This window comes from Dama dama, chromosome 33, assembly GCF_033118175.1.
Source record: "Dama dama isolate Ldn47 chromosome 33, ASM3311817v1, whole genome shotgun sequence".
Taxonomy (NCBI): Eukaryota; Metazoa; Chordata; class Mammalia; order Artiodactyla; family Cervidae; genus Dama; species Dama dama.
The window spans coordinates 7,346,962-7,359,689 of NC_083713.1; the positions used below are offsets into that span (position 1 = coordinate 7,346,962).

Genomic DNA, 12,728 nt, shown 5'->3' on the forward strand with positions numbered 1-12,728 from the left:
ATCACAAAGTATAGCAAAAGATTTTAGTAAATTATCTTGGGAAAAAAACTTTGATATATAGTTCTTTAGACCAGAAGAGCACAGCCTGCCATACTGAGATGCCTTTAGCATCCAACTGTTTAATAAATGTACACATATAGAAACGCAAAGATTCTGACAAGCTTGTTTCTAGTTTTACAAACTAGAGCTTGTTTCTAGTTTTACAAACTCTCTCTGGTCAAAGAGAGAAAGATCTGGTACTCGTCTATAAATATATATTATTCTGCTAAGTGTTATCTGTCTACAAAAGGACTTCCTTCCATTTCTGATAAATCATAATAAATCACATGACCCTTAAAATCTGTGAATAAATACAAACAAATACAAATTCTAACTTTTTTAACACCGTAAAATTTAAAACAATTCTTCTACATTTTTATTACCTTGCAACTGCCAGACTTTTAAAGGTGCCATTTCATTGGTGCTCTCAACGAGATGCTTTCTGAGTTCTTTCAACTGTCCCTTCAGGTCAGGGTGCAGGTCTCTGAAAGAAACACAAAATCAATTCCTTTCATGTGTCTTTTCTTTCCCAAAGCATTTAGAAGTTGGCCTCAAATTTATCTTCACGACTTTTCCCTCTACATAATAAAAAAAATCCTACAATATAGGAAAAATATTAAAGTATAACTACTTTTCTTAAAAAAAATTAATAAGTTCATTTAAAAACTAACACAGATTAAAAAAAAAAAACACAGATTTTAAAAATGCATCACTACGAAAGTGATTCTGTCTTTGAGGGGAAGGAGAGGAGTGGGACTGAGAGTACGGAACAGAGAGGACCTCAACTCTGTTCACTGTGTTTTACTCAACTTGTTTCTTCTTTTCCTTTAAGGAAAAGAAGGCATTATGTTGAAGGGGAAAAAACTCAATTCACAGTTTCTTTCATACAGAAAAGCAAGTATGATAGCAACAATCAATTCTGAGTGGTGAGTATGTGGGTATATTATTCTCCTTTCCTGAATCTTTTTAATTTCTCAAAATAAAACTGGAAATACCTTGCTGCCAGTCCCAAAATGAATTTCTTTCAATACCTGCCCATAAATCCTTTACTCAAATGAATATAATTCAAGCTATCCAAAATAACTGGATTTTGCTTAGTTTTATCTCAAAATACAGTGCCTTCTATTTAAAGTTAGTAAAACAAATTTTCAGAGGCAGAGATATATCATTTAGATCAGAAAAACAGATGGAGTAGACTAATTGTTTTTAAATATTATAACTCAAAATTTCTTAAATACAACATGCCAAAAGTAAAACATTTACTCAGATCACTCACCATCCAATCAATCCATTTGAGTTACTACAAACTTTTGTTCATGATAAAAGTATGTTAAAATGGCCAATTACTTTAAATAGCTAAATAACTATTCTGAATGTCCATAAAAGAAAATGTCTTCAATATTCTACACAACATCTTTGTGCTGTAAATACATGAAATCATAATGCTATCCAAAAAACAAACATAAAACGTGAATATGAAAAGGAACTATGGAAATCTGGATGCAATAAAAATGGAACCTGATTGCATACTAATGAGGCCATAATTGGTGTTCAACACAAAGAAACGTACATATGCACAGGACAAACTCAGTATGTGCAGTCACTCTACATGAAATCATCTCTGCTAAACTTGTTACATCATTTTACTCAACCAAATGTTAAAGCTAAAGTATATGAAACTACACCTACATATACTATTTTTATTTTTTAAAAAAGCACACTATAGATGTCCTAATTAAGATTTCCCTCAGCCCTGAGCAGAATTCAGGGTTCAGAACAATGAGAAGTCATATCAGAAATAGCTGCAACATTTAAAATAAAAGCTAAGATTTTTCAGGTAAAAAATTCTAAGATCCTTTCATAAAACAGTTAATGAAATTTTCTTCAAAAAGCCATTTTCTATCTTCTTTCATATAAAGAAAATTGCAATAAAATGTATTTCAACTGAACATATAAAATCTTCCATACCTATTATAATTCTTTTGCAATTTTTCAAACTATGCTGAGCATAAGTAAATAGTTATAAACACAACATTGTAAATCAACTATACTCCAATAATTTTTTTTAAGAGACAAAAACAAGCAAAGAAAAATAGCTATAACCTCTTTAAGTTAAAATACACTTGATTTTCTCAGGAAAAGATTACATAAAATTATTAGATTTCTCCTACTACGTGAATCAAAAAGTGGAATGTAACTTTAATGCCACCAACTACAAGGTCCAAAAAGGGAAATCAACTTAAGCCATAAGCAGGCAGTCATAGTATCATGTAAGAACAATGTGCTTCAGAATTACTAAAAATCATAAACATACTAGAAACTAAATGGTCATCTTCTCATATCAGATTACATATGTAATGTACTCTTGAGAAACAAGAGATATAGTAATGAGAAAGATGATACTTACAATGCTAAGAAGCCTAGAGAGTTAAAGAGAGAAAAACCCTCTCTCAAAAGAATATACATACCTTAACTTTCCAAAGAGAAATCCCTGAACTTCATCAATAGGATCACTTTCACCAATCACTGTGGTGTTAACTTCAGTTCCTACAAAAGCACAGCAATTACATGTCTAATCATTCAGAATATAAAAATATTAACTTCATAAAATTTGAAAAATATAAGAAAACATTTTAAAATACCTGAAACTATAATAGCATTTATAAATGTGTTTTTGGTATATCCCGTGCGCCTGGATAAAGTAAGAATGTATTTTTCCTTGAACTTTGGAAATTTTTAATTTAAATACTTCAAAATTAAGAATAACAGATATTTCAATATCAAAATTCTGAGGAATTTGTAACTAGGCAACTTAATCCTAGATATAATTATTGAGAACAAAATGAAGTACTAAGCTACCTCCCATGTACCAAAATCAACCATTTTTACCTTTAAAATAAAGCAAAAGACATAAAAAGAGTACACATAAACCTTGCTGAAATTCAAAACCCTAGCATATTACAAGAAGAAGTATCCATAATAAACTGTTCCACGTCAGAAAATGACAACAACAAAAAAATTAAACTGTTAATTATATAACAGTTTAAGATTTCATATTGGATCACAAGTTAATCACTGTTTGTGAGCTACTTATTATCAATAACAGTAGCTACTATTTACTGAACTTTATTGTACAAAAAACTTTGTAAAATTTTTTTACCTATACATCTTATTTTCTCTTCACAAATACTTTAAGAGGCATGTATCATTAACCACATTCTATAGAGTAAAACATTAGGAATTTGTCACCCTACAGAATTTGTCACCCAGCTCAAATATAACAGAACCAAGATTCAAACACCGCTTCATCATTCTCCTCGATCTATTCTATTCCCCTTTAACTTGTATCTAAAGAAAACGCGTTGGTCTTAATTTACAAATTCACCTTTCACCTGAGTATCATCCTTGGCCTTGTACTCAGTGCTCTTAATGGCCAGCTCCACACCATAGCCAGAGAGGTAAACAGGCTCCTTCCTGGGATTCTGCAGACAGAGCAAGCATTCCATCACCACCGAGCTCCCACGCCATCATGACCACCTAGCTCTTAATGCACCATGGCAGACAGAGTGCAACCACATTAATGTCATGTAGTCATCACCTAGGATTATGCATTCAGGATATGCTTGAACTTCTATGGGAATCCTTAGATTGTGGATCCTGCCACAAGTGTGAGAACTGGGATTCCAAGGTAGAAACAAAACTGGATGAAGGCATAGTGGGAAGTATAATGGTCACCAAGCCATATGAAGAAATGGAGAAAATAAAAAAGAAGCTCTGGACCTACACAGGGTTGAAAACTGGTTAGGTTTCAAACCTTGAAGTGCTTTGTTGAGACCATGTGTGTAAATGTGTGTGTTTGTGTGTGTACATTTTTTTACTGAATTTAAATGTCTTCAGATAGGGTTTGGGCTAACCAAATGTCACAGGCTTGCCATCATCCTGAATGAGGATGGCCTTTTAATACCAGCAATAGAGCATAGCACGGCAGGGTCGGAAACTGGATACTGACAAATCTGGTTCTGCTCATGTAAGTCTTCCTTTAAAATTTTTATTCCACAGGGACTTAACACTCAGTATTTACTGAGCTCAATATGACAAAGAGACTTTAAAGGCTAACGATCTTTACATATAAATATTTTAAATGCTAAATGCTACCCAAAGTTTGAAAACCTTAATTTCAAACCAATTCTGCTAGATTTTATCTCTTTAGACATTCTCCTCCTTCTATCAAATGAAAAATTCCAAAAAGGAGGGGAAAAAAAGGGTTTAGAAAGGAACTGAATTCAAGAATCAGTTTCATAGCATGATGCCCATATTAAATCTGGATGAAATTAAATGTAATTTACATAGTTCATTTTGAAATAAAACATAACTTTTACATTGGTGTTGTTTAACTGCTAAGCCGTGTCTGACTCTTTGTGACCCCCATGGACTGCAGCCCACCAGGCTCCTCTGCCCATAGGATTTCGCAGGCAAGAATACTGGAGTGGGTTGCCATTTCCTTCTCCAGGGGATCTTCCTGATCCAGGGATCAAACCTGCATCTCCTGCTTGGCAAATGGATTCTTCACCACTGAGCCACCTGGGAAGCTATTTTTAAAGCATAATTTTATTTAAAAATTTTAAAGCATAACTTTATACAGTCATTTTTTAAAGCATAATTGTTTACATTTCTTCAGTAAGGCAAGCAAAGTATAAATAACAGATCTGATGAAAGTACCACAGTTTCCAAAGAAGTAGTTCAAGTCATTTTATAAAGGGTGAAGTTATTAGCCTAAGGGCTAAGGTTGTCTTGGGCAAATTAACATTTAAAACAGTAACAAGTCAATACTTACTGATACATAATGTCTGAATATGTAATTTATTTTGCCTGCATTGCTTTTTGAAACAAGTTGTCGGTGGAAATTATAAAACTCCTCAGAGCCAATCTCAGAGTAGAAAATAACCGCTGAGCTTTCAGGATTAGATGAGGGGTATCTGTGATCTCCTTTGAACAATAAAGGTTTTGGTCTGAAAATAAATATTAAAAGCTTAAGACTGTTAACTTTAAAAAAGTTTTTAAATGTTAAAAACAGTACAAAATGAAGCTACAGCAATGATAATTTAAGTAAAGATTATAAGCATCTTAATAGAAAATTGAGGATCACAATCTTAAATAGCTTTTAGTTAGTAAGAATACTGTCAGATATAAGTCTTACTGGTGCATAATCAAAAATAACAAATGTAAATTATATAAATTATAAAATGTAGACTTTGACTAGAAATTGTTACCAATTCCTAAAGAAGAGGGGGGAGCCAGGAAACAAATACATATCCAGACCTCATAGTACTAAAACTTTAGTAAATTATTCTACTATATAAATAGAATATAATTATCTTTTTATCTGAAAACCTAAGTGTGAGTAATGCAAAACAGCAGGGATGATTTTAAGCATATAATTGCCCAATCACAGCATCTCCCTTCTCTATCATTTTTACCATTATGATCATCCTACTACTGGATCTAACATTTATTTAGGTTTTCGTCATAAATTTTGAAACTCCCCTCCTCAAGAAAACTCCTTTAAGAATGGCATCAAGGAATTAACAGATCATAATGCATAGACGTTGACCTACCAATCCCTCCTAAGGAGGTACACCTACATGTACTAAGTGGAAGATGCCTCTTATAAAAATAAACCCACCTACCTGCATAAATTTATAACCACAGAAAAAAAGGATAAGAGGATATATGCCAATCCATTAAAAAGTTACCACATCTCAGAAAAGGAAACATTATCACTCTTTTCTTTATAAAGGTCTGCGTTATTGTAAGAAATGAGACAAAGAATTTTTCAACTTGTGTTCCCCAGTGAACAGCACTTTGCCATGCAGCCAGTTTCAAAAGCCCACACCTCCCCACTGAGATGGCTGAATGCTGCTCACTGTGTTTGTGGTTATCACCCTGAGGGAAAAGCATGCATATCATTTGGCGGGCACAGGACAGATGCTGAGCAGGTAATCTCACTAAAGAAGAACTTCCTCATCTAAAACACCCTTGGCACTTCTGGCACAGAGCAACCTCAGAAAGAGAGATCGCTGTTATCCTATTTACAAAAGTATGAGAGGATATAAAGAGGGGTTACTGCCCTAGCCAGATAGCAAGAAGTACCTATTATTTGTCCATCACAGGAAACCTACCTTTAAGTAAAAAAGTCAGCCTATTAATTACCAATATTCAAATTAAGCTTGCAATTATCTTAAATAATCTCCTTTGTCTGAAAGTAATACTATCCTTAGAGATCATTACCATTAATATCATTACTCCAGGCACTGGTTTTAATACACAGAATATTCTTTACTAAGCTGATGAAAAAGCCTATGTAACATCTCTGATATAGTCATTAGTAAATAACAGTAAGTACTCTTATTATTTCTATTTCGAAACAAGATGAGGAAAGAAAGGTTATATAATTTGCTTAAGTAGGCAAAACTATTTTAAGTGATGGAGTTGGGATTTAAATCTAGTCAGTCTGGTTCCAGAATCCATATTCTAAACCACTATACTCACGAACTACAAAACCCAGAAGAAAAATCAGAAGGTGCATTTGATACAGAAGAAATCCCAATGAATGCAGGACACTTAAATAAACACAAATGTACCTTTCAGAAGCTGTTAGTAGAAGAGTCTCAAGGGTATCAAAATCACAAGTCTTCTTTCCATGCACTGAAAAAAATGAATTACATCCTTCTGGTGGCGGTTCATCAGCTGCTATCTGTCATTTAAGATACAAGACATTTTTAAAAATAATTTCTAACCAAAGACAAGATAAAAAATGAATATTCTAAATAGGTAATAAAATGATAATAAAACATCAATGAAAACAAAGGCAACATCTACTGAACATTTATTATGTGACAGGAATAAGAGTTTTATACTTCACTACTTTCCTTCTTATACTAGTTCACCTAGCTCCTCCCAATATCCCTCCATGAAGTAGGTGTTATTATTATTCTGAAAACAGAACTTTAAAATTCTTAGAAGATATCAAGAGCTATCCAGGGAATACAATATGTACCTTGCAGAAAACTAAGCTTACAAACGTCAGTTGGAGGTGTCAAAGTGTAACAATGTAGTCTTTAAGTATAATATGCAGATTAATGCAAAGCCCTTCCCTGAAACAGGAAGACTGACACAGCATCTAAAAAACCAGAACTAAAAAAAAAGAGCATAGATGGAAAGGTGAAATCACCCCAGGAGCACAGTAAGATATGTAAAAGAAAGGCTGAATGAGTTATGGGGTATGTTCAGAGTAAAACATACTAACGCCCAGGCACACCACCACAAGTCCACCCCCACCTTTGATGAGAGGCACAGCGAGATGCACGAGTGTAAAGAAACGGGAAAGAGAAAGGACACGATGACAAGCACTGCTATAGGCCCTGATGTCACTCAGGTAATATATTCATACTGAATGTTCTTTCCTATGGCTGGAATACAAATAATTAAGAAAAGAGGGGGAGAAATGGAAAGCTTGCTATGAAAAATTAACATTAAAACTTTTCGCTACATTGTCTTTTTTAAAGTTATTACAAAACTTACAAACTTCTATTTGTAAAAAGAAAGAATAGTACCATAAACTCCCATGTACCCATGATGAGTATTTCAGTAATTATCAATTTATGGCCAAATCTTATTTTCTCCACTGTCCTACCACACTTCATTGGATCATTTTGATATGCACTCCAAATAACATTTCATGCATGTTTCAGTATCTCTCATTAAAACACAAAAAGTATTTATTTAGTTTTTTTTGGCCACACCATGTGGCTTGCAGAATCTCAGTTCACTTAGCAGAGATTAAACCTGGGCCATGGCAGTGAAAGCCCAAAGACCTAACCTCTAGACCATCAAGGAACTCCCAAAACACAGAGTTGGTTTTTTTTTTTAATCATACCACCATTATCACTTTTAACAATTAATACAGGGTTTCTCTGGTGGTCCAGTGGTTAGGAATCTGCCTTGCAATGCAAGGGACACCAGTTCAATCCCTGGTCCAGGACAATCCCACATGCCACGGAGCAACTAAGCCCAGGCATCACAGATACTCATGCAGTGCTCTAGAGCCCGTGAGCCGCAACTGCTTTAGCCCACGCACCCCAGAGGCCGTGCTCCACAAAAGAGGCCACTGCAGTGAGAAGCCCTTGCACTGCAACTAACAGCAGCCCCTGCTCGCCACAACTAGAGAAAGCCTGCATGCAGCAAGGAAGACCCACCACAGCCAAAAAATAAAAACAAGTAAACAAATAAAATCTCAAGCTTTAAAATAAACAACCAAAAAAAAGTCATACATTTCTGTATTGATGGCCACTGGCAGCATAGCTTTTCAGTCTTCTCAAGTGCCCTCATTACAGCAAAAATGACAACAGAAACCAATGGACCACATCTATGACAAAACCAAGGGGAAGGAACTCTCCATGATAGAAAATGCAGAAAGACCTGCAGTTATCAGAGGTCATGGAAGCAGAGGGAAACTGCAGAGATTCTAATGATTCTGAGAATAAGAAAACCCTGAAACAGCCAACAGGTTTTCACTGGCAAGTATGATGGATCAACTGGTTTTGTTCAGCTTAATATCAGGTAAGCACATGGCAGTCTGACCTCTGTGAACGTGGAACTCACAAGCTAGAACTCCCTTCCAGGGAAGAGCCCCATGCAAAGGAGAAACTTTTGACGGCAGAATAATACCTGAGTAGGACAGAAATAAGAGACAATAAAAGAAAAAATCCAAATAAAAGCTGAAGAAGGGAACAGAGTCAGGAAATTTCAAAAAGCAAGCTACCTTTTTTTTAGTCACCATATTTCAACATAACATAAAATCAACAGGATAGGGAACCAGGGAGGTTAAAGAAAACAAATTTCACATCAAATTGAGCAGAGAAAGTCTCAGTGTCAAATGCCATAAAAAGTTACTGTAAAAAGGAGGAGGGAGAAGAACAGTAACACTCTTAGTCTTACAAGAAAAATTTCTGCAATGATAACGATATACTGGGAATTCCATGGGAGTCCAGTGGTTAGGACTCAACACTTTCACTGCCAGGGCCCAGATACAATCCCTGGTTGGGGAACAAATATCCCCTGTAAGCCACCTGGTGTGGCCAAAAAAAAAAATGTATAGGGCAAACTGTGTAAGTTACTCAACAGAAAAGAAAGGGATGGAGGGAGAACCTATAAACTAAGAGACCACAATCCCCCCCAAAATTAATAAATTTGTAAAACAACTGAGAAAACTAAACTCTATTGTATGGAGAGGCACTTGGGCAGTCTTGGGCAATGAAATGATTTTTTTAAAAGAAAACAGCAAATGATTCCAAAAGAAGAAAGTGACTCCTTTTGAAGGGCAAAAGTCAGCTGTGGTGGGGACACAGCACACGAAGGGCTTCCATGGTGCCAAGCTAAGTTCAATTTCTTGACCTGGGTAAAAATCACAAAAGTGTTCACTTCATCATAATGCATCACACTATACATTTCTTGAGTTGCTGTCTATACCAGTTTCATTTCAGAATTAAAAAATGGTTTTAAAATTAGCATTTCTTTTATATCAAACATACAATCAGGGTACAAACAGCTTTGATTCTCTTGCTCTCTATTTTTTTTTACAAGTTTGTTCAACTCAAAATCCAGTAAGATCCACACATCACATTAACGTGACACATTTTTAAGTTTCTCTTGAAGTTCCTCCTTCCCTCTTCTCTTTTCCTTTTAATGTATTTGTTGATAAAATCAGATCATTTTGCCATAAAGTCTCTCACATTCTAGCTTTTCCTGACTATAGCCCTGTAATATCTCTTCACATTTCCTATCTGCAGTTCTCCTGTGGATCTACAGACTATGATGACCCTCGGGGTTAAATGGTTTAGCAAAACTGCATCTCTCTGTTCAGCTATGCTATATAAAGGAAGTCTGTAGTTTCAGGTTTTTTGCGTAGGCATTTTTTTTCCTTAAATGACAATAAGTGCAAATTCAGTTCAGTTCAGTCGCTCAGTCGTGTCTGACTCTTTCCGACTCCATGAACCACAGCATGCCAGGCCTCCCTGTCCATCACCAACTCCCGGAGTCCACCCAAACCCATGTCCATCGAGTCAGTGATGCCATCCAACCATCTCATCCTCTGTCGGCCCCTTCTCCTCCTGCCCTCAATCTTTCCCAGCATCAGAGTCTTTTCCAATGAGTCAGCTCTTCGCATCAGGTGGCCAAAGTATTGGAGTTTCAGCTTCAACATCAGTCCTTCCAATGAACACCCAGGACTGATCTCCTTTAGGATGGACTGGTTGGATCTCCTTGCAGTCCAAGGGACTCCCAAGAGTCTTCTCCAACACCACAGTTCAAAAGCATCAATTCTTTGGCACTCAGCTTTCTTTATAGTCCAACTCTCACATCCATACATGACCACTGGAAAAACCATAGCCTTGACTAGACGGACCTTTTTTATAATATGTTGTTTGAAGATTTAACATCATCAGTTTTGCTTGTTATTTACAAACAAGTCATAACATTTCAGGTAGAAAAGGTACAGTGCTGTAACACAATGACAGGACAACTGCAATATATCCAATCATGTTATACAATCCCTAAAAAAATACTGTCACATGGAAGCACTGAACTCACCTGCTGGAAGGCTTGTATTGTAGCTGAGTATGAGCGAAGAGACAGACAAAATTTCAACAAATTCTGCTGTAGTGGTGACAGAAACTGAAATGCAGCTTCCAATATTGCATGATAATAGGAATAATCAGTACCTGTCAGGAAGAATATTAACCAAAATAATTCTATATGACTACGGGTATCCAAATAAGGTAGCTCACAAAGTATAAAGCTATGTGTTACAAAAGCATATGATTGCAAAATGTTACCACTATATTGTCTTGTAAAGTGAAAGTTAGTTGCTCAATCCTGTCTGACTCTTTGCAACCCCATGGACTGTAGTCCTTGAGGTTCCTCTATCCATGGGATTCTCCAGGCAAGAATACTGGAGTGGGTAATCATTCTCTTCTCCAGGGAATCTTTCCGACCCAGGGATCAAACTCGGGTCTACTACATTGCAGGAGAACTCTTAAACCTCCTGAGTCACCAGGGAAGCAAGGCATACTGTCCTGAGCTGTTATCAAATGCTTAGAATTACTTAGAGTATACTGTGCAACTGATTCTTCCTCTCTTCGATCCTTTTTTCACTATTCCCTCTCCCTGGACTGAGATTTTCCCACTTACCTGGATGACTAACTCCCACCTTCTTCCTCAGGAAGAATTCAGTTTAAGAGAGCACCTATTCCACGGAGGCATTGCCAGTCCCTACTCCCACACCTCAATCAGTCATGTTCCTCTCTTCTTTGCTCCCATATTTCTTTGGTTACTCTTTCACTTAGCATATTCTTCACTCATTTACTTAATCACTAACTACCTCCCCAATAGTCTTTGAGCCCCTGCACACAGAAACTATGATTTGTCTTTGTGTCCCCTGGCACATGTTATCTACTCAAATAACCCAACAAGACTGAGCAATGTAATGAGGAAGTACAAGATATTAAACGATGCTAATGAAACTATGGTTTGGGGTGAGGCATTAAAACAAACAATTGAAACAAATTATCTGGAGGGAAAATACATGTAGCAGTATAAAAAAATCCCCAGGATATATTAAATGAAAATCACAAGGTACAAAACAACATATTTAGTACACTACTTTTTCTTACTGTGAGAAAGAATAAGAAATAAGAATACATACTTATGTATTGGATTGGCCAAAAAGGTTATTCAGGTTTTTCTGTAAAATAGTATGGAAAAACCTGAACGAATTTTTGGTCAACTCAATAGTTGTTAAAAAAAAAAAAAAAAGAAGAACAAAAAAAAATACTGAAGGCTAAACAAATTAATTTTAAATGGTTATAAAAAGCCAAGAGAAACAGAAGGAACAAGATTTTTCTGTGTATAGCCTTTCATATAGCTTTGGTTTTTCTTCTAAAATTTTACTTTATAATGAAGTATAGTTGATTAACAATATTATGATAGTTTCAGGTATGTGAAGCTTTGACTTTTAAACTACTATTATCTATTTTTGAAAAATTTAAGAAAGAATTTTGAAAATATTTAACATTTTAAAAAGCAAACTGTAAAAGGTTCTGTATGACATTAGCACCTTCAAAGTAGAAAAAGAGATCAGAAAGAAATGTCTTAAAATGTTTTGTGAAGTCACTCAGCTGTGTCCAACTCTTTGCGACCCCATGGACTGTAGCCTACCAGGCTCCTCCGTCCATGGGATTTTCCAAGCAAGACTACTGGAGTGGATTGCCATTTCCTTCTCCAGGAGATCTTCCCAACTCAGGGATTGAACCCAGGTCTTCTGCATTGTAGGCAGACACTTTACCATCTGAGCCACAAGGGAATGTTGCCAGAATGTTAAAAGTGACTATCTTTGGGTAGTAGGACTATGAATAATATTTCAAATAAAGTGTTTAATATACTTCTATGGTCACTTCCAAGAATCATACTCTCCTAACTTCAACCAAAAACACACTAGCATTTATACTGAAGAAATTTCACTTTAAATGTCAGTTCAAATTTCACTATAAAACCCACTTTGATAAATTTATGAAACTGTAAACTAAAATGATTTTTTTGGTTACTTGAACAATTCTAGTTGACTCTAAATTATT

At 35.5% G+C, this 12,728-nt stretch overlaps 1 protein-coding gene across 2 annotated transcripts in view; it reads right to left on the reverse strand.

Annotated features, from left to right (window-relative positions):
- Positions 1–12,728, reverse strand: part of UGGT1 (UDP-glucose glycoprotein glucosyltransferase 1) — a 110,931-nt gene that overhangs the window by 87,975 nt on the left and 10,228 nt on the right. For both annotated transcript variants that reach the window (XM_061135376.1, XM_061135375.1), the window contains exons 4-9: positions 10,687–10,817; positions 6,681–6,793; positions 4,874–5,048; positions 3,425–3,521; positions 2,508–2,586; positions 423–523 (exon numbers count right to left, since the gene is read on the reverse strand). In XM_061135376.1, coding sequence (XP_060991359.1) covers positions 423–523; positions 2,508–2,586; positions 3,425–3,521; positions 4,874–5,048; positions 6,681–6,793; positions 10,687–10,817 — 696 coding nt within the window. The remainder of the gene's footprint in view (positions 1–422; positions 524–2,507; positions 2,587–3,424; positions 3,522–4,873; positions 5,049–6,680; positions 6,794–10,686; positions 10,818–12,728) is intronic.